The following is a 23,314-nucleotide window of genomic DNA, read 5'->3' on the forward strand; positions in this document are numbered from 1 at the left end:
ACTGAAATAAGATTAGGAACCCTGTAAGGGAATTTGTGAATGAGATAAAAGTAAGAATTTTTCCTTCTCCCCTCATCCCAGTAGAGAACAAATTGCATCAAACTGATTCAGTTCATTCATGGTTACTTCAACCCAGTGCAATTTTTTCCCTTTAATACTTTAAGCAAAATGATGAATAGAGTAGCAAACCAATCTAGTTACTGCATAATTTCAAAGAGGCTAAGTAAAAGATGGCAGTGGTTTATCTTCGCATTCTTGATAAAATAGGTTGGAGGCAATTTGGAGATTGAATGATTAGGGGTTAAATTGGCAATTAAGGAACCAGCATTAAGGATTGTATGCAGGGTTTAAAAAGGATAGTAAATATAGCAAGAAAAGATGAAAGGTAGTAAATTAGCCCTAACTTAGGAACATCGCATAGTACCTATGGCAACAGTATGAATGGAAAGATGATATTCCATTGGTTTACTCGATCATACTTCGGACAGGCAGCTGTCAACTATGTTTTATGATTTAAAGAGCAGGAAGAAGTTGAAGAGGTTAAAGGATGTTAAGGAACATTTTAACCTAAAGGATAGCTTAGCACCTGTTTCTTAAAGAGAAGAATGGCTAGGGGAAAGGAATTTAAAATTAACATGAAGCTATTAGATAACCAGCAAAGGTTGGACATAAAGTTTGATCAAGGAAGATGTGGAGATTTATAAAAAGCATATAGATTTATTTTCATGGAATGGTCTAATTGGTCCTACCTGAAGTTTACAAAGTAAGAGATAGAGGTTCTTTGAAGCAAGTACAGACCTATTTGTGGAAAGTGATGGGTCTTTTTTATTTTTTTGCAATATTTTCTGCTTGTTTTAGCAAAGGTGTCAGAAATCCTTTTCTTTCTGAGGACACTAGTATCTTCATTGATCCTTGGGTTTTTCACTCTGGGGCAGTTCTGTTCTGAATTGTGTAAAGTGACCAGAAGGTATTTGATTGTTGGCCATTATTTGAACTGAGTATCAGAAAAAGATTTTATGCTTCTGGTTATTGATAAAAATTGGGCCGTAGAAAAACAGATCAAAAACAGCAAAGTAAACAGGTATTAATGTTAATAGCAAGAAGAGTGAAATTAACAATGCAATAGGTTGCACTATACAAAAGCTATGAAGAGACAATAGTTATTAAAATAAGCTTTCTTAGTATCCTAACTTTGGAGCAGATTTACATCCCTTCCTCCCAAGTTTATAGAGGCCTTACAGAATTTAAATGACTTAGATCTACCAAGAATTTAGATCTACCAAGTATCAGAGGCAAGATTCTAATTCAGTACCAATATATACCTTTCTATTGTGCTACACTGCTCAAATATGAAAATTGTGATTACCTTGATATAGGGCAACAGATTTGTTAGAGAATAGGATTCTGTGTTCCTAACACATAAAATATTCAACAGATGATTCATTTCTACCTTTGTGTTGGTGGAGATTGATCAGCATAATGGGTTATATATCTCAGACATTACAGATTCAATGGTAAAACACTTTAAAATTACTGGCTTCCTATTTATTTTAGACTTAAAATAGGTGTTTGCTCAGAAATGTTTAAAGAAGCAGAAACAACCCGTCCACTCACATCCTCAAAACATGTAGACTCTGGCTCAACACCAAAGCAAGATATTTCTTAAGGCCTAAGTAATCCCATCTTTTAAAAATTCTTTTCCTGGTATTATTAACATAATTAAGGGGGAACAGTTTGCTCATTGGGAGTTCTTTCCAAGGTCATAATGAGCTAATGACTCAGCAACGACTACCTTTTGGTTTGGGGCCTTCGAGTTTAGTCCTGAGCCATTCTACTTGTCTACAGTTTGGAACCTAAAGTACTCTACACTGCTATGTCTTGAACTTAAGAAAGCATGAAAATTTGGCTTTCATTCGGCCATTCAGTACATGAACAGTAGTTAATGAAAACCAGAATATCTGCACAATAATCAGTGCTTAGAAAGACTAGAAAAAGTGTAGTGTATTAAATGTCTGTCTTCCTTGGGCACATACTAAAATTCTTAAGTTGTTAATTGTGGCCTCGTTAAATTATGTAATTGCTGTTCCATTTTAAAAACCCTTGCTTGGATTATAGTCCAAATTTTTATTTTTACTTTGGGTGAGGGTGGGGGGTGCAGAGAAACTTAACATTCTTGAAATTTGGATGTGTTCAGTTTTGTTTGATTTATTCGACAAAGTGAAGGTTTTATTTTCTTACATTACTTTTCTGGACACATCTCATGCTTTTATATCCAAAATATACTACGTTAAGATCTTATTATAAAGGCAGAGAGCAATTTCAAGAACTGGGTTATTAAGCACTTAATACTCTGAATAAAGATGACAGTTGTCATGTGTCAAGTGTTTTGAGGCATGGTGGGTTTTCACTGAACCATCCATTCCTTCATATCAATGGGGCGAATTTGCAAAACCAGTCTGTAGCTTTGGGGGGTTCTCTGTACAAAAGTTAGCCTATGGCACCATGTTCTAGTTACTGCTATCCCTGAACTGGTTTTACTCAACGGAATCCAATTATTTTCATGGGATTAAACACACCTTACTTTCACGTAATAAGAGGATTACATATATATATGTATATGTAAAACACCCTACTTAATATGGCTCTCAAACTTCTTGAACATGGCCAGGATCCCAGGGGGAAAGCTTCTGACACTTGAAGTGACTACCAAATGTGTTATGCTTGTGCTAGGGAAGGAACCAAATTCAGTGACAGAATTGGATGTAAAATCAGGGTTAACAAATTTTCCAAACTTGGTAATTTGGTTTTCTCTAGCAAATTTTGAGTCTTAGGCCATAGAGATGAAAGAATTCTAGAAACTTAACACTGAGAAGTAACAGTTGACTTCAAAGAAAGAGACAAGGATTAAGTAAAAAATAGAAATAAGTGGAAAGGCAAACAAGGCTTTCAAACTTAGTTCATTAGCCTTTGAGGGCACTACTGTTAATACCCTGTTAAATGAAGCAGGGAACTGTTTCAAATTTTCATCAAAGCATTTTTAAGGTTTCACACTTTTCAGAGGTAACCTTTCAGTCATCTGGAAACTTTATGTGGGACACCTCATTCCCTCTCATTCCCCAGAGGGGTATAAACGTGGGGGTTGGGGAAGGGAGGATATACCAGCCTTGTTTGGGGAGAAGGTATTTCATGGGTATAGCATTTTGCAACTAGTCACTGATTAGGTGACATAGCTGGTTGAGACAATTTTTAATTAAATGAACTTGCAGCCATGTTAAGTTTTAAATTGAGGATCTATGTAAAATATACTGGCTTCAAATAAAAAAACAAACCTTGCTTAATTAGATGACAACTAAGAAGCAACAGCTGAGTGAAAGTCTTAATGATTTCACCTAGAATCCAAACATTATTACACCATCAAATGAAGAGAACTTGGCTCCTATAAATCAAAAAGTAAATGTCAGGCAAATGGCCTAGTCTTCTTTGAAGGTATCTACTTAAAGCCCCTCTATGTATGACCACTTCTCAATCATCAAGTGGCAATGGTTCGTCTGAACACAGAAGATAGGATTTTAGAGATAAGCTGCTCCAACCTCATTTTATCAATGAGGGAACTGAAGAGAATGCCTTTGAATACTGGATTTCAGGTATATTTATCATAGTTTATTTAGCCATTTGGTAACATAAATTCCAATTTAATATCATATCTCATATAACCAAAATGTTTTGTTTTCTGTCAGCATTTAGTCTGATAGAACTGTTGGAAGACATCTTGGAATGGTTCATTCTTAGTCGGATTTGATTAGCAACATAATTCTAATTTGTTTAATTTTTTCATTTTCCTAATTTGAAAAAGATTTTGAAATGAATGATAGTGCTTAAGGGATTTCAATTGAAAACCTGATGTTTAGGTTTGATATGTATATAGATTAAGGAAACTTGGCTTATTAGTAATTTATAAAGACTTTGAGAATTTTAGTTGGGTTTTAGGTTCAATTTGGCATTGATGCTAGGCTATACTAATTAATGGATCTATAATGGGAGGTAATAATCCTTGATGAGATCAGTTGAGGAATTGTAAACAGTGGCTAAATGCATTTATTCCAGGCCTTTTTCTTCTTAGCTTTCCAATAAGGTTTTATGCTGAAGCCTCATCCTGGCATGAAGATGAAGCGGGGTCCTTGAAAGCTATGCCACTAGGGTACATGCTCTGGCAGGCCCTACCAAGCTAGGAAAAAAGCTCACTATTATATGAGGACCAGCTTAGCTAAATCGAGAGATTGCTCACCGGAAGTTTGCCCACAAGGTGATAAGTATTTTGCCCACAGTTTATTAACACCATCTACTGAGGCACTGAGTTTGGGTGATGTGCTTTGGTAGAGGCAATATCCACATGGAGGAAATCAAGGATCTTTTGAAATCTTAAGTATTACTAACACTGGAATGCAACTAAATTTTACTTTGGAAAAATTTGTAAGGAGCAATCAGTGCTGATTCCACATGTAACTTTCACATATTCCTGGATGAAGCAGCCTTTCTTCCAAGATAAGGTAATTGACATTTTTAAAATGACAAACATGCCTTTTAGGTTCCAAAGTAAAACCTCTTAAGTCTAAATATTATAGAAACAATTTTAAGAAAATATTTATTTTAGGAATTTGTCTTGAAATACGAAGTGTTAAAATGCTACTCATTCTGTATTTGATACCCATTAGTTTAAGAGTGCTGAAGTTGGCAATAACTCACGTCCCACCAGCTAGGCCTTTTTACTGAAAAATAACTGAGGAAATCAATACAAAAAAATGGGTGGGAGGGAAGTATTCACACATTCAACTGAGTACACAATGCTGTGTTGATCGTATCTTAGTTGAAATCAGAACTTTGGAGCCAGAAGGTTTAGGAACTTTGGAAATCATCTAGCCTACCAACCCTAGTGAGGCAAACTGTAGTTGGCTAAGCTAGGACAAGAAGTCCCATTGGCCCTTGATCCCATTTGCCCGTTCTGTTGACCAGCTGTCCACTGGGGAAAACTATATGAAGAATAAATGCTTCCTCAAAGTTGGAAAAAATCGAAATAGGAAGGTGAGAATACAATAGAAAAGATTTCAGACAATGCTGTGGTTTGGAATTAATGTACTAGAACACTTTAGTATTGCCAAATACTCTTTACAGTGATTTTCGTGCTCTTCTAAAAACCTTAAATTATCATGTTTAAAGCAAAATATGATGGAATTAAAATTCTTATTTAGGAATATTACCTTAGACTAAATTTTCTTTCCTGCAACAAGTTTTAAGATCATTTGGTAAAAAAAATTTGAAAATATAGTTGAAGGCTTTTTCACATGTGACATGCTACTTTACATTTGAAGCAATTTTAAAGGAGATTTTAAGATTTTAAATACTAGTGACTTGAAGTTTGTGTATGTATGTGAAAAAGGATCATGGATCAAATTCTAGTTTGCTACCATAAAGTGATAAATCTGGTGAAGAATAATTCTCAATGGAGCACAATATTCTGAGGTGTCACTAAAATGAATAATTTTTAGAAACATGTTCCTAGGGTGAAAATGTAAACCAGAAGAAATTAATTTCCATAATCAGTACTCCCTAATGTATAGCAACACCACAACATCTGAATGAATTGCCTCAAAAAAATATCTCAAATGTTAATAATTTGGGATGAACCTAGTCTTCGTTGAGAAAATAATAACCCTGATTTTGCTACCCCAAAAGCCTTGTTTTAAATAGATGAAAGGGGCCAACTTTTCAGATTCACAGGACCATCCTCTGCTTAAATCACAAACATGGTCACAACCTCTGCCTTTCTTGAACCAATAGTCTAAAGAAAAGATTCCTGATTAAATTTTAAATCCCCCGGGCCATCTCTTCCTATTCCTGAGGTTTTAAAAGCAAATACTACAAAAAGTGGTGGGATGGTAAAGGGAACAAAAGCATCAAAGCACTGACCACACCTTGTGTACATGTAACAAGATAATGCACCAGTTTTCACTGAAACTTCTAATTACCGCCATTCTATTTCATCAGCTGTTTAGCTGGTACCTACTGCCATTTCACCTAGACTGAAAATTCTGAATTAATGGAATGTGGAGGAAATTGTGCTGCTGATGGCCCCAGGTGGCCTTTTAGTTGTAAAAGGTAAGGTGTCTCTTTTTTAAGGCCATTATTAGAAAAAAAATAAAAAATAGCTTAAAATCCAAGAAATCACAGCTACAATTGGCAAGTGTCTCCAAACTACAACACTTTATACAGCTAGTTTCATTCTGTGGTGTTCTAATTGTCCAAAGTTAGTCAAAGTGCCACTTATATTACCAAAATGGATTTTTTTTTGGAGGGGGGGAGGCAGGGCAATTGGGGTGACTTGCCTGAGGTCACACAGCTAGTATGTGTGTCAAGTGTCTGAGGCCACATTTGAACTTGGGTCCTCCTGACTCCAGGGCCAGTGTGATACTGCGCCCCCTAGCTGCCCCACCAAAATGGATGTTTAAAAAATCTTACAAGTAAAATGCAACCTTTTATTTTCTTAGTTTGTCTATCCAGATGTCCAATTTATGCAAAATTTTTCACTTTAAGAAGATGACCTCTCCATTTTAATCACAGCAGATTGCTTATTCCCTTGAGACTGTAGCTTGCTTGGAGACTGTCTAGTGCAACACTTTAATTTTACATATAGAGAAATTAAAATGCAGAGAATTATCCTGTCTTATGCAAGTAAAAATTGTCAGAAGCAAAAGTAGAACCCAAGTGATCCTGACTTCCCATCCAGTTTTCTTTCTACCCCACATTAATTAAAATAATCTGTATTTTTAAGTAGGCCAATCAAAAAAGTCAAATGTTCTTACAAATATATTCCTCAGGCCATTTGCTGTTTTCTCCCTCTCTTTCCCTAAGCACCAAGTACTTTGGGTGCCAAGTAGAAACATCAGTAAAGATATCTGGCTTTCAGAGTACTTCAAAGATATAAAAGAACCATTTGTTTAGGGGAAAAAAACCCACTATAGTTAAGACATTTGTTCAAGCATTTCTTAAAATATTTATTCTAACCCATAACAAGAAGCTAAGATAGGGGGCAGCTAGGTGGCGTAGTGAGTAGAGCACCAGCGCCGGAATCAGGAGGACCGGAGTTCAAATTTCGCCTCAGACACTTGACATGTGTACTAGCTGTGTGACCTTGGGCAAGTCACTTAACCCCAACTGCCCTGCCAAAAAAAAAATTAAAAAAAAAGCTAAGATAGCTTGAAGGAGAGAAAAGGGTATGTGCTTAAAGCAAATCTCATTTTCTCCTTCCTTGATGTTGGAAGCAAAGAGAAAAATTCCATCTTATATTTGTACAACACTTTACCTTGAAAAGTAGTTTTCTTTATAGATAAATGTTTACCATATTCTTCCCCATCTTGCCTTAATTTTGGCTGCCAAAACAATTTTGGAAACTCTTGTAAAACCCCAGGGAACCAGAAATGGTAAATGACTAATTTTTACTATTACCAGTTGATACTTTATCCTTGCCAGGAAACACTATATATATTCCCATTCTGTTGACCAATTTCATTCTTCTACATAAATGGCCTAATTAAAAAATCCTTGGAAAAGGAAAAGTGGGAGGTTTTGCTTCATTAAGAATGAAACAAACTAGTTCCAAGAAAATGGGATGAAAAGACAGGAACACTGGGTGGGACTTGGGGGACCTGGCCCACATCCTGGTGCCAGTGCTATTCTGCATTCTCTTCTCACGTTTCTCACTTCTCTGACAGCAAATCATGATCTCTATATACCTCTTCTTCAAAATGAGTGGACTGGACTTAAGTGATACCTGAAGTTTCTCCTAGCCTCCAAGGCTATGAAGACCCATCCAGATAGAGTCATAAGGATTTTTGTCAGTAGAAGCCTTGCTCGCAATTTCCAGAGAAAAATGGGTATAGCAAAGCTCAATACCCAGTATATGTAAATGGATTTGTCCTTATTAATGTTTACATAATAGATCAATGCATGTATGTACACATAACATACACACATAAGCATATACATGTATAAGTATATAATACACTGTAGAAAATGTAGACAATATCCCCAATGGTAGAGGTTAGTTAGGTCTTTGTAAAAACTATTGTGGTAGCTGATTAAATTAGAGAAATCAGTTTGATAACCATAACCATCTTTATTTTTTCAAACTTTTGGGTGGATGACAAAGGTTAATAAATAATAGACATAAAAATGTCTTTCATTTTTTTCTTCCTTTAAATGTTCTTACACATTTATATTAAAAGTGCACCTTTGTGTCTTTATTTAGTGAATGCTAGAGAGATGGACTGTTACAATGAATATGAAGACTGAGTGAGAATCTAAGGGTAAGTAACTTTAAACTCCCCACAATTTCTAAGGGCTCTAACAACTTTGACTACAATCCAAGTTTTCTCAAAGTATAAGGTGGAATAGAGGACATCTAACTCATAACCTTATAGTCAATAATATGTATTACCATACTTCAGATGGAAACTGTAAATCTCATTTTGAACTGGGAAGATTTGATTTTTCTAAAGTTTCAGAATAATCCAAATGAGAAGCAAGGTTTTGAGTCCTAGAAACACTATCATTAACTTGCTATGGTATTCCAAAAGATAAAAGCAAATGAAACTTCTGCTGCTAAAGTAAAACAATTATTAGAAGCTATATTTAGAAACTTTTTCCAAGTACCAAAGATTTAATTTTTTCATTTATTTCACCATCACAATATTAACAAATTATAGATTGTGTTGCACTATCAGGTTTGAAATTTACAATACAGACAATAAAATGTTAACCACTTTTATATGCTGCAGATATTTTTAAAATAAAATTTCCATTTTCTTCAAGTGTTCCTGTTAAATGTTTCTACAGCTGATCAACTTTGCTCATAGTCCGTGATTTCAAGGAAGGCTTTAAGTTGTTCCTTAGCTTTCTGGCCTAGATTAAGAATTGCTGCTTTTGGTGCCGATCTGTTTTCTTTCAGGATCAAGGTGGGTGCTTTCAAACAAAATCTTGTTTTTTATTCCTTCTTGGACAATTCTTTGCTGGATTCTTTGCTTTGCATAATTATATCTACAAGGAAACCTTTAAGAAAGATTAATCAAAAATTCCTCCTGAAATAATGATAATTTATAACACACTTACCATTTCTTTTCCTAATTGTGCACAAGACTGAAAAATATGTGTTTGGAGATCACTACTACCACAAATTGAAATACTGACTTACTAATAAACAGATGCTCTTCAGTAGTTTACCTGATAGCAAATTTTCAGATACTTGTGAATTTTAAAAAATTTGTTCGAGGCTACCCAACTTTCACAAAATGTTTCCCAAACTTTCACTATTAAGTATTAAAAATACTTATTGATGAGTTTTCTTTTTAATTTGGTATTTTGCCTTTTCCCCAATTACATGCAAAACAATTTTTAATGTTTGTTTTCTCTCCCTCTTTCCTTCCTTCCCCTCCCCCCTCATTGAGAAGGCAAGCAATTTGCTTGCTATAGGTTAGAAATGTAACAGTTTTCAAGGAGGAAATAGGCTTAATTGTCTTCTGCAGCTTTTTGTGGATCTTGCCACCATCAAGTCTCCTGTCCTGTCATTTTACTTAAACAGCATAACGTTCTTCATTTGGGGATTCCCCACAGCACATACTTCTAAAACCCTTCTTGTGACAGGTATTAATGAGTTTGGTACAGCTGGGATCTTGTATCAGACTTTGCCAATAGGTGCCTGACACTGATACACTATAGATGCAGATTCTATACATCAAGAATTCCAGTTTCAAAAAATTAATCAGTTCCTTATTTTGTTAAACTTGTATTCAGAATTCCCTAAGTTTATTAAAAATTCAATTTTTCTATTAAATTATGTAAATAACCAAAATAAGTTAGTTTTCAAAACTAAATTTAGAAAACAGATAACAAGGACAGATTATAAAACCTTTGAATTCTTTATTACAGATGGATGACATAGAGCATCTTAGATTTCATTTAAGAAATGGTTTGTTCAGAAAATAAGTATACATACCAGCATCCTAAAGTTCCCAAAATAAATACTCCTACTGCAACGTCACAGGATCTTCTAAGTCTACCTATTAAATAAACATTATCCAGATGTTAGTTTTAATCTCCAAAACTATTGCAACTAGAAGAACATTTTCATGTGGACATATACAATTTATTAAGTGCAAATACTTACTAGTAAATAAAAAATGTCCAAAGCCAGCTATGACAGATCCTAATGAGCCATAGAGGAGAGAGTCTCGTGCACAGGGTACATTTTGGACATCTAAAATCCCTAGAAGCTTAAAGGGCTAGGATTAAAGGAAAAGAAAAAAAAAGTCTTGTTTGAAGAAAAGGAAATATTTTCTATTTCAGGTTTATTTGGTAGAGATGGCATTCACAACCACTTCTTCCCTTCACATTTGGAATTTAAATATTCCTGACCTCCAAAGATGTGCCTTTTAAAAATTCAACTGCCATTACATGTTTAACTTTCTTTTCCAACAATATTCCATTATCTATCATCATTGAAGCCATAAACCTATGGCACACAATGTGTGATATTGTCTACTTAGTGCGTTTACTAAATATTGAAATCCTGAAAATTTGATCAGAAAGCCTTGTTCAGATGAATTCGTTAGTGGTTTACCAAACGGTTGCTAATTAGGGGATTTTCAAATACATACACACAGATTTAGCTGGTGAGTGGGCTAGTTGAGTTAGGCAATCCTGAAAATGTAAAGCTAGTGTTGAATCTAGCAAGTAGATTAGGGTTGGGACAAAATGCATATGTTTGCACACATGTATGTACCCCCCCACCCCCGCCCCACGTTTGATGGAAACCTATTTTGAACCAGAACTGCTAAGATAACAACATTCAGTCTTATGCTTTATTTGCAGCAAAATAACATCTGCTTTTAATTCTATAATGACAATGTTTTCTCCAGCTTTTATTTCTTTAGTGTACTTATGTCACTTGTAACAAAGTAACCTCAGGTATGGTGTTTACCTTAGGCATAGGCTACCTTTTGTGCCTTTTATTCTTTTCCTATCTATTAAGGTTAATTACTTAACCAAGTTCTTAGTAGATGAATTTCCAGTCATAAATAGAGCTGCAGCTGTTTTTTGGAACTTCAGGGAAATAAATGGTCATAAGGCCAGGGAAATTTTAGTAGACTCACTGAAGGATCACTGGTGTAGGAGTTAGAAGATGTGGATTATAAATCCTGCTCTGCCAATAACAAGCTATACAAACTTTGGTAAGTCACTGAGCCATCTTAGGCTTCAACTTTAAAAACATCTATAAAATGGAAAGGTTTACATTAAATGATCTCTAAAATGCCTTTAGAGGAGTAAGTAGCTTTTTCTAAAGTTTTTCTCACAGTATCACTTAACCTGCCCATATGACAGATTATAGTAAGCAGAGTAGTAGTAAAAGTCCCTGGTACTTTTCTGGTATAGTTTCCTGTACTAATGCAGATTGCAACCTTCCATGCAAACACAAGCTATGATAGCTTAAAATTGCAATGAGTTTTGGGATACTCAGTATAAAAAATATTTACTTTGCTCAGTGAGCTTAAAATTTTGTTTTGATCACAATACATAGAATAAATAGCAGCACATATTGTTAATACTACTATACAAGAGATGTCACAAATCAGTATATGACTAATTGCCAAACTGGCAACAGAGACAGTAACTTGGGCTATCTATCATTATGGACCAGAAAAATTTGGGAAACCCATTCAGATCCTAGGTGTGGACAATGTTTAAATACATTTAAAGGACAACTTTTTATAATAGTCTAGTTTGATTCTATTCTTGACTTTAAGCACCTCATTTTTGTCAACCTTTTAAAAAAGACAGCACAGTACATTGAGAAACTTTTCCTGCTGAAAAGCATTTTTCTCCAAATATATGTAAAACATAGCAACTAGGGTGACTTGGTTTTGGTAAATAGAATGACAAAGCTGATTGCTCTTCCGTGAAAGTCTCAGGTGAGTTGTCAAGACCAAGACTATTTATGTAAACAGGGATGTTTGGTTATCCTAACTATTAGATAACTTTGGGAAAAAACTTAAGAAAAGAACCAGACCAGTGAGGTGGAGGCTACCCAGACAGATTTTCAGCCCAAGTTCCTTTTGTTCCTTTATAAATCAGACAAAGCGCCTGAGAAGTTGTGGGACTTGTTGCTAACCTTTACTAAAGTTCTTATTCTTTCTACTACAAATGCTATTTCTTCCCTAAAATTCCTTGATAGTGGAATGGAATACTGATTTACAATCTCATCTGTAGAATTTCACTTATTTCTGTTGTGAGAATCAAATGAAATCATGCAGGTGAAATGCTATGTGAAAACAACAGATAGTACAAATAGAATTCTTGCCATTTTACAGATGAGTAAATTGAGGCTGAAAGATCACAGAACCATAAATTTTGAGCTGAACGTGACCTTAGAAGTCATCTAGCAAAATATTTTTTGCAGATGAAAAAAAGTGAAGTCTCAGCAGGGAAGTGAATTGCTTATGGTCACATACATAGTAAGTGGCAGAGGCAGCATTCAAATCCAAGTCCTGACTCCAAATCCAGGGTTCACTGCACCACACTAGTTGGGTATGCCGTCACTAGCTTTGTTCAGACAGGTAGTGAGTGTGGCAGAACCACAATAATATCCAGGAAAACTGAGTTGCGTTAGGAATAAAACAGTAAAGGAGAACAAAGGAGACAGTAAAGTGAAAAATAGATGTTCATAAAGTCAAGATTAGTGAGTTTAGAAAGAAGTTTATTTTATCAAATGCTATCTCGTTTTGTGCATTTTATTAAAACTCGTTGCAGTGTGTTCCCCTTGCCTCTGCTCTATAGACAAGCTTCACTCTTTTAGGATTATAGGATTTCAGGGAAGGGAACTTGTCACCAACTAGTCCAGCTTCTCACTTCACAGATAAGAAAGTGGGGCCTCATCTTACATTTATCAAGTACCCCTAGTTAACTGTCTCTGGGCATGAGCTTCTTTATCTGTAAAATTAAAGTGGTAGATGACCTCTGTGGTCCCTCCAACTCCAGCTCTAAGGAGCATGCGTAGTGACTTATAGGTCATGAGGTGCAGTTGTGTCAAGAGCTTGATGAAACCCTTGTGCTGGACTGGGAGCCACACAGCCTTGGTTCCATCTCTGGATCAGATCATCTCTACCTAGGTTACTATGGGCATGTCATTTCAACTGAGCCTCAGTTTCCTCATATGTAAAATATGGGTAGTTAAGGCAACATAACCCTGGAAAATCTGAACTGAAGTGTTACGTCTGACACATAGTGGCTCCATAACATAGGCAAGTCACCGATCCTCTAAGTTTACCCAGACAACTCTCTAAGACTAAGCTGCTGATTTCTGGAATTCCCTATACTCTCTATAACCAACGGAGACAAGTGTTTGGGGAAAAAAAACCAAAAACCTATCACAGGATTGTGAAGAAAGTCCTAAGTCACTATGGTTATAAAGGATACTTAAGAGTGCTGTAATATTTGTATACATACGTGTGATAAATACTATCTATACATACATATTGTATATACACATACATATAGTATATATATCAAGTTGATATATATAAACAGAGTGTTAGAAAGCTGAGGCAAAATTTTAGAATACAAATAATTTAGTGCAATTTAAGATTTAACATTGTTTGCATATAACAAATGGTCCAAATTAAAATATAAAACTGTCAAGCACCACTTCACTTAGCCGCTTGACAGTGCTTCTAGGTGCTATGTCTTAAATCATTTGAGGGAGCACAAAGGAAAATTTCTTTGGGTACAGGTAATAAAGAAAGAGCAGTGGAGCTGTCTTGGCTGGCATCCCTTATCTTTCAAACAAACTAAGAAAATTTTGTTTTCCATCTCACCCTCCCTTTCCCCCATTGGCTATATAGTACCTCTTCATATAATAGCAAGATAAAAAATTCTTTTAATGGGTGCTATCAAGGAGAGTTGTCCTAAAATTAGATCTAACAGCTGTGTTTTGGTTTGTAGGTGTACCTAATTATTCTTCCTGTGCTTAAGGACTGAGCAGTCACACAGCAAAGTAGCTGTATATATCAAAAGTACTGAGTTTGTTAGTGATGAACTACCCAACCAAGGCTTATTTTAAATATCCTGACATGAGAAGGGCCCCCTTAGAGACGTTTTATTTAGATGAAGCTTCCAGGGAAAAGCAGTTATATGGGATATAACCATATACTATTTTACAGACTATGTTGGGCAGAACGAAAACTTGGTGGAAAAAAGGGTTAGTTTCAGTTTTGCTTGGATGGGGGTAAAAGAAGGGGAAATTAGAAATGTTTTTTTTTTCTAAATTAGCCAGCAACTTCAAAAGCTTCACTCCCATAATCAATTGGTGTTTTGCACTTAGACAAGAAGAAATGACAGTACTTCCATACTCAGCCCTGGTCAGACTACATCTAAGACCATGAAAGGCTTATGCCATATGAGGTCCCTTTCAGGAATCAGGGATGTTTGCCTCAAAAAAGAGAAGACTAAGGGAAAGCAAATATTGTAGGTACTTAATGTTTACTGATCGATCAATTGACATAACTGAAGAATTATAAAGGCTGTCATGCTGAAGAATCAAGTCAATAAAGCAGTTATAAAAAGTATCTACTGTGTGGTCAGGTACTGGAAGTGGAATGAGATTTATTCTGTTTGGCCCCAGAAGATGGAATAAATTCCTAACCTATCCATAAGGTGGCAACAAGGTGGCCCAAATCCATAAACTGCTGTACTTGGGATCAGTAAGACCAGAATTGGAATTCTTCCTCAGGTAGCTGGAACTTCCTGAGCAGCCTCTCATCAGCTTTAGTTTCCTCATCTGTAAAATGGGGATAATTATAGCAGCTATCTCAGTGTTGCTGTGAGGGTCAGATGTTGTAAAGCAAATCTTAAAGCCCCATGTAAGCTAGTGCTTAAGTGAAATAGGTTAGCTCAGGAGACAAGTCTTCATTCAGAGGCTGTAACCACTTGTCAAGCACATGGTTGGGCACTCCTTTTGAGAACTGGATTGGGACTAACTTGCTTAAATTACGTATTTCTCTAACAAGCTGAATATCTAGTATAACAAGGTGCAGGTGAATTAGAAGAAATAGGCAATTCCTGTTTTAAAGTTTCCAGGTCAGCTGAAGATATCATAAAACCAGATGATCGGTACATACATTACTGAAAAAGTTGAAGTCATTTGTTGAGATCCCTCTTCTCACATCACCCAGGTGCATTCTGCCACTATCTTACTCAATCTGTCTCACATGAAGAGCTTCCCCTCACCTTGGATGAGTGATGCCATTTTTTCTAGAAGATTTCCCCCTTCATCATCTGCACGTTGTCTACTGGCTGGTTCCCTATAGACTACAAACATTCCTGTGTCTCCATCTTCAAAAAACCCTTACTTGATCCATCCATCCCAACTACTAGTTCTTGTCTCATATCTTTCTTTTGTAGTTAAACTCCTTGAGAATACTGTTTAGGATGCATACTTCCACTTCCTTTCCTCTCAATTCTACAGTCTGGCTTCCAACTTCAACTGAAACTCCTCCCCCTAAAGTTATTAATGATCCATTAATTGCCATATCTAATGGTCTTTTAAATGCTCATCTTTCTTGACTTTTCTGTAACCTTTAATGCTGACAATCACCTTCTCTAGCCCTCTTCTATACTATTTCACTTAGTGATATCTGATCAGCTCCCATAGTTTAATTTATTTCTATGCTGATCATCTGCTTAGCAGCCCTTACCCTCCAGAATGCATTTCCAACTACCTATCAGACATGTCCAACTTGATGTCCTGTGGACATCTTGTCATCCAGGCTCTCAACCTAGGTCTCATCTTTGATACCTAACTCGCTTACTTCCAACCTGTTGCCAAATACTGTCAGTTTTACCTTTATAACATTTGCTCCTCTCCTACACTGCTACCATGCTGGTGCAGGTCCCCATCACCTCACACCTGGACTATTCCAACCACAAGTCTCTCACTCCAGTCCATCAAACTAATATTCCTAAAGCACAGATCTGACAGTGTTCCTCCACTCAGTAAACTTCAGTGGTTTCTTGACTTTAAGATCACATATTTAGGCTTGCTATTGTTTCTCAAACAAGACACTCCATCTCCAAACTCCAGGCATTTCCACTGGCTATTCACTTCATGCTTGGGATGCTTTCCCTCTGTCTTAGCTCCTGGCTTCAAAGTTTCAAGTCCCAGGTAAAAATCCCTCTTCTTTGACAAGACTTTGCTGATCCCCCTTAATATTAGTGGCTTCCATTATTCAGTTTATTGTGTGTGTATGTATATATAAAATCTTATTTGTACTTATAGCTTTGCTATAATTGGATACCTGCCTGAGAAAGCAATCTGTGCATTTAAAAACCACAGGACTTATGAGGGAAATGGGATTCAGGCACAACACCCAAAAATTTTGTCAGCGACATATAATAAAATGTGTCTACTACAATAGTAGTAGCTGGCAAAGTTTTACCTAAGAAAAATTGAATAGGCTGTAACGCTGAGGGGGTAGGGGCTGTCATCAGCCATTCAGCTCTTCCTGCACCAGAAATACACAATAACCTTAATAAATTTGAAGTAAAAACAAATTTTACTTTAACAAAGATCTGAAGTTTGCTTGTAGGTCCTGGAAGGGTTGAAGCTCATGAGTTACTGTGAAGTGGCAGTTTTCTGTACTTTCTCTCTGCATATCTCTATACCTGTTTTCAGGCAGGCTACTTAGTCATTATCTGTTGGGAAAAAAGTTGGAAAATTCCTCTGACATAGCTGTAAGCTTTCCAGGATGCAGTGGTTTTCTTAGTGCTCATCTCCTTTCTCCTTCCCTCTCCCCAATAAGTCAGGAGGAAACCACCAAAAGTCAGTCTACCTTGGTTGGAAAATCTGTAGCCTAAAAAAGTTTGTTATTGGTTACTATTGATCATGAAGTAAATTAGTAGTTTGCTTTTCATCACATCATCTTACTGAGTCATCTCAAGTAAGGTGACATTTTCCCACCCCCCAAAAACAAACCTGCCACAACCTGCCAGTCCATACCTTGAAAATCAAGACTAGCATTTTTGAAATGATATTTGTATTATTATATAGTGGTATTTGTATTATTTAGATTGATGAAGGTAGCACTTCTATGCATTCTTCCCCACCCAGATGACTGGTTGGTGACTCATCACATTCACATGTCTTTGCCTAGCTTTTGAAACCCACTAAGATGTAGTTCTAACCTGCTTATACAATCCTTGTTCTGCCCCTATAGGCCAGACCCTCCAATCCAGATAATAGAGATATGACAATTCTCATCTCCTAGCTCACTGTTTCCTGCTGGAATGTTACTACCTGTCTAAATCCTACCAATCCTTGTTAAGGTTCAGTTCAAGCTACTCCTAGGCCTTCTCTGTGTACTCTAGTCTATACTGATCTCTCCCTTAGGATTATAGATTCAGAGCTCAAAGGGACCTTTGGGAGAGATGAGGAAATTGAAACTTTGAGATATTTAAGTGATATACCTTAGGACTATCTATCTTGCAGCGCCCCCCAGTACCCAGCATAGAATGACATAACGCACCCATTCATCAAGCTATATTTAGCAACAAGCTAGTGCGATATAAAAAGACAAAAAAATTGTTCCTGTCCTTAAGAAGCTTTATATATTAGAGATATATATATGATATATATATCATATACACAGAAAAATTCTACATATAATGCAAAATAATTTCCAGGATAAGAGCAGTACAGGAGATATCTTGAGCTAGGCCTTGTCTGAAGTCAAGGATTCTGAGAGGCAGAGGTGAAGGACCCCAGTCCTGAGGATCAGTGTCTATATAAAGGAATATATAGGCCAGTTGGACTCAGTAAAACTGTTAATCCATATGCCTTAGTGGTAAGATATCTAACCCAACCTGACATGCCAGGCAGCAAAATAACTGCCTTTACTATCTATCATATCCTGGCAGAACCACTTTCAGGAAAGTTGGGTGCATACAGGTGAAGGTGTGAAGTGGTGACCAGAGAATCCCAATACAGGCCAAGGCGTCCACTGTCTACTAAGTTGCAGGCTGTCTTCCTTCTACTTTCTCCTTCCAGCAGGTAATTAAAAATTGCTAGCCTTCATTCAAGGAAGTTTAAACAGCAGACAACTTTATAGTTAATTGAAAAGGGGATTCTTTATGACTTTACTGAGAAGCTGGTCTTAGATTTTGCTGAAGGGGTAACTTTACAATTTCCTAATTTGCACCTTTCACCTGCACCTTTCAGTGCAGTCTGCTACAAATTCCAGTTGGTATTAGCCTGGCATCTCTAGGTAAGATAGAAATAATATGAGGCCTGTGAACTATTTCAACATTTTGATAACTATTTCAATGCAAATGGTATTGAAAAACATTTAGAATAAAGTTTGAGAATCCTTGCCCTAGGGTCACTAGGTAGCATAGCAGATAGAGCCTTGGACCTTTATAAATCAGGAAAACCTAAGATCACATCTTGCCTCAGACACATATTGGCTATAAAGCCTCACAGGACTGTTATGAGGATATAGTGAGATATTTGTATTTGTAAAGGACCTTTAAGAGCTACATAAAATGCTAGCCTTACTAAGGCCCACCCCTTCACCTACACAAGTGACCCCATTTCAACTTTGTCTCCCAACTGACTGCCTTGTCCAGTTTTATATCTTTCTTACTGCTACATACTCTTTAATCTAGGCTGTTATTCAAACAAGACACTCCCATTTTGAAACTCCAGGAACTTTCTCTGGCTGTCTCCCAAACCTGGAATACTTCCCCTCATCTCGACCTACTGGCTTCCTTTAAGTCCCCATTAAAATTTTATCTTCTATAGAAAATCTTTTGTAACCTCTCTTAATTTTAGTGCCTTCTCTTTTAATTATTTCCTATATATGGCTTCTTGTACGTATTTATTTGTCTTCCTCATTAGATTGTGAGCTCCTGAGGGAGGGCGGGGTTCCTCTGGCTTCTTTTTGTATCCCCAGTCAGCACAGTGCCTGGCACAAAGTAGGGGGTAATAAATAGCTTATTGACTGATTATATTCCAAATAAATTTACAGGTTTTGTCCTCATTGGAGATAGAAAACAATCTGCCACTAATTTTTGTATGCCAACCTGCTTATTTCTAGCAGGACATGACCTAAAGTCGTTGCTCATAAGTCATCTGATCTTCTGGAAAGACTAACTCTAGGTCCATTTAAATCCAACTATAGATTGTGGCTAATTTAAAGCAAGACTAATAATCTAGTTCAGCAGCACTATCTTCAGCATACATATGGTATTTTTAAAGATTTTAAGTAAATAAGTTGCTTTGAATTACTTCTATTTATAGTGCCTCACTGTTAGTAACTGCAACCTTATGAAGAAAAAAAAATGGCTATTTTATGACAATTTATTAATATTCTTCAGTGAACAGTGACCCAAAATAATCCTTAGACATGACCAAATCATGCTAGGCAGCAATTTACTGCATATGGTAATATACGGTGGAACGGCAAAAAAAAATCTTATTCCTACATGTAAATTAAAATTTGACTATATTATTTTGCCAAAATAAAAACGGTCTAGTGATATTCATAAGCCCCTCCACACAATCTACTGAAAAGCATGATTCAGCCATACTAGCCTACTTGCCACTCCTCCCACAAGTCTTTATCTCCATGTCTTTTGCCCTGGCCATCCACCAATTCTGGAATTGTATCCTTCTTCACTTCTGCCTGATGGAATCCCTGGTTTCCTTCAAGACTCATGAGGCATGTGCGCCACCTACTACAGAAGGTCTTTCTTAGTCCCCTTGCCTGATCCCCAGTGCCTTCTCCAAATTGACCTTGTATCTGAATTGTGTATATAGATGTTTACATAAAAATGTAAATTTCTTGGGAGCAGGAACCCTTTCACAATTTTGTATCCAAGGGCATAAGACAATATGTGGAACATAGTAGGTGTTTAATAAATGCTTGTTGATAGAATGAACTATCAGATCTGCCTTTTTTTGATTGTGGGGAGCAGGGAGTTTGAGGAAACATAGCCCTGATGCACCAGAATAGAGCGTAACTCTGGAACTGGGAAAACTTAACAAAACACTCTGAAATGATGTATAAAGGAAATGATTTTTAAATTAAATCAGATGTCCTAGCAGAAGGGGGTGATTTGTATAAGAATCTATAAAAAGTAAAGTTAAAAAGGTAATTATTTCTCACTGACTTCTTGTACTATCACCTGCTTTTCAGCTCTGAATTAAGTTGATTTTTAACAGTGGTGATGACAGAGCCAGGGACTCAATCACAGTAACCAGAAGATTCATAAAATAGAATCTTCTTTAATAGTTCACAATGAGAGATATCTTATAGGATAATTGTTACCGGTTTATTTGTACAAAGCTTTCCTTTTCCTATTAAAGCAAATTATAGATCAAAAATGTATTTGGTTAGTATGGAAGTAGAGCAGAGTTCTTAAGACATCCAAGTTAACTTGATAAAATACCTCACTGTTTTACATATTTTTGTCTAGCTAACCCCAATCAATACTGGTCACTAAAAAGTCCTTGAATTGTAGACATAGCCAAGTCTAGTCTACAGCTACTGTTTTTAAAAACAATTCTTTGCAAATCACCCTCAATTACTTTAACTATCTCATAAAGATTACAATTAATTAGATCACATCTTGATAAGATTGGGAAACCACTCCTACTTCTGTGAACAGTAACGTACTTACCAAACATTTAAGATACTCATAACCCATCCCCCCTCAAATCTGCCACTAAATCATGTCTGTGCACTTAATGGACCCACTAGTTTGGTATTTGAAAAGAATCATCAGTTAATTCATCCGGCCACCCCCTGGGATATGCTTCAGTATTATTAACTTCTGACTATAATTGAGGAAACAGGTTAACTGTTGACTTGGTCAAGGTCATACGCTGTCCATTACAAAACTGGATCTGGAATTTCAAATTTCAAAATCACCATGTTATCAAGTTTCCAAACTTTCCAAGTATACAAGCTTCCATCAATAATACATTTCAGGATAATCATATTTAAAACTGAGCATATTATAAAATCTGATAAAACATTAAAAACAAATGTGCCAGTTACATTAGGGATTTCCTTTTTAAGCTTAATGTAAAATATTAGTGTTTATGTTAACTTAGTCAAATTTAGATTAAAATGTACAAAACATGATCTTTATTGTGTAAAGTACTAAAGATATTTCTAATATCACTATTCTAATATTTGCATTTCCAATTACTCATCCTATTATAAAACAAGGAAATCTCCATTTTAAAAAAATCCCCAAATAATAACACTGGATAATGGTCTTAAGATTCAGTGTGACCCTTGTGATAATAACCTAATGCATTTAGTATTGCCCCACATAGTCTCCTTTCAAAAATATTATTCAATTTTGAGAAGGGAAAGCATGCTTACTATACTTGGAACTTCTGCTTTCCTCAGTCCAATGTCTTTCCAATTTGGTACTAAGAGTCCCTACAATGTGGTTTGAACGATCTCCATAAAATGTAACCTTAACAGTTAACTGCTGTGGCTGCATGTGAATCAGAATCACCATTTGCCAAAAGTTCATTCAAATATCAAAAATACAGATTCTTTTGGCATTTAAAGCCCTTCGCTCTCTGGTTCCACCCCAAATGCCCCGCAGATTCTACTGAGCACTTATCTCCCTCGCTTTGCTCGGGCTGCCCGTGTTCTCCCTCATTTACTTTTGCCTCTGGGAGCTCCTAAATTAAGGGCCGCTTCCTACAAAATGGCCTTTTTAATTCCCAGTTGTCTGTGCCCGGCTCCGAGGTTGTTCCTTCTCCCCACGGTCGACGGCTGTGTGTGGTCGATGCTGTGCACACAATAGATGCCTCCTAAATTCTGGATGAATAACCTAGAATCGGATTATGGCCGGCAGCTACTGTTATTTAGTTTCGTGGAGTGCATGGAGAGCCGGCCCTCAACTTAAGAAATACCTGAGTTCGAGGTTCTGTCTGCGATGCAGCCAAGTGGCGGGGTGCCCCAAACCTCCGCATTTTGGGCCAAGTGCTGTCAAACTCAAATAGAAATGGGAGCCGCTAACATATAAAGACCCTACTGTATTTTTATTTTAAATGGACCGCCTGCTGCCGATTCGCATCGGTATGGGGAGTTTTCTTAGGGGGAAGGAAAAAAGTCCGGCTCCGTACCAACTGCAATCAGCCGTTCGGTGGCTATCCCCATGGTACTTAGTATGTGAAGATAATGACACCGCGGTTAAGAAATTGTAACGACTCGCTTCCCCTTTCCTAACACCCCAAGCTACACGCAACATATGCAGCGGGCCCTTGGTGCACTTTCCACCGTTTTGATTAGATTATCATTAGGCATGTCCTAACTCTAGCTAAACAATCGTGATTCGAGTGTCTTAAAATGGAGACAAGACCGGTCCCAATGAATGGCTAAAACCCTGGGAGCTCACGCGGGGTAGCACCATGACCTAGCTTCCCCCGTGCTCCCGGCGTCCCGGCACGACCCCTGACCCCGGGCGTTTCACTTTCCCTGCACCGCTACCGCTCCTCCCCCCACCTCGGCCGCGAGGATCCAAGCCTGGGCCCAGGAGACGATCAAAGCGACAGCCCTTGTGCTCTCAGGAGGCCCAGGGCCGGCGCTTGGGCTCCCCCTTCCGCTCGGCCCGCCCTCCCCGTTACCTTCCCCTTCCCGGGTTCCCCGGCCTCGGTCTCAGTTGCCATGATGACAAGTCGGTGCCGCACGCCCTTCACCCGCTACCACCGAGACGAACGGGAAGTGGCGCCTAGAGCGGATGCTCTCGCGCTCCCCCGTGAGCTCCCTCTCTGGGTCCGCCCTAGATCGCCCTCTCCTTCCTCCCGCCTCCCTCCGCCCCTGCCAACACCACGTCCGCCATTTTAGAAGCTGCGCTATCACACTGCGGTGCTCCTCGAAGTGGCCGCGGCGACAGACTACTCCTTTGTTCATTGAAATGGGCTACACCTTCTCCTAGGGCGCTTCCTAACTCCGCCTCTCCGCTGTACACGAACGGGCCGGCAGGGGAGGGGAGGGGAAATAGGTCCTGAAGCAACCGCGCCACTAGAGTCCCGAGAGAGGCAGGCGGAGGAGATGCCGCACAGGCGCCACAGTCCCCTCCCCGCCCTCCCCCTTCCTCTACCCTCCCCCACGGTCGTGCGCGCGTATGCGCGTGCTAGAGGAATGTGGGGGTGGTTAGAGGGAGCGCGCGCGGGGCGGGAAAAGCGGCC

The 23,314-nt window shown here is 37.7% G+C and overlaps 1 protein-coding gene across 1 annotated transcript; it reads right to left on the reverse strand.

Moving 5' to 3' along the window:
• Positions 1–8,703: 8,703 nt before the first annotated feature.
• On the reverse strand, positions 8,704–22,845 carry LOC118845854 (cytochrome c oxidase assembly protein COX20, mitochondrial). The gene is made up of 4 exons (XM_036753905.1): positions 22,751–22,845; positions 10,217–10,331; positions 10,046–10,109; positions 8,704–9,102 (listed from the first exon to the last, which is right to left on the reverse strand). The coding sequence occupies exons 1-4, from the start codon at positions 22,790–22,792 to the stop codon at positions 8,961–8,963; spliced, it is 363 nt and encodes a 120-aa protein (XP_036609800.1). The 5' UTR covers positions 22,793–22,845; the 3' UTR covers positions 8,704–8,960.
• Between the last annotated feature and the right edge of the window lie 469 nt (positions 22,846–23,314).

The sequence above is a fragment of the Trichosurus vulpecula genome, chromosome 4, assembly GCF_011100635.1.
Source record: "Trichosurus vulpecula isolate mTriVul1 chromosome 4, mTriVul1.pri, whole genome shotgun sequence".
Lineage (NCBI taxonomy): Eukaryota > Metazoa > Chordata > Mammalia > Diprotodontia > Phalangeridae > Trichosurus > Trichosurus vulpecula.

Coding starts and splice junctions, on each gene's coding strand:
- LOC118845854 (XM_036753905.1), bottom strand. CDS start 22,792: ATGGCAACTGAGACCGAGGCCGGGGAACCCGGGAAGGGGAAG. Junction 10,332..22,750: donor GGGAACCCGGGAAGGGGAAG/GTAACGGGGAGG, acceptor CTTTAATCCTAG/CCCTTTAAGCTTCTAGGGAT. Junction 10,110..10,216: donor TGGACATTTTTTATTTACTA/GTAAGTATTTGC, acceptor TTTATTTAATAG/GTAGACTTAGAAGATCCTGT.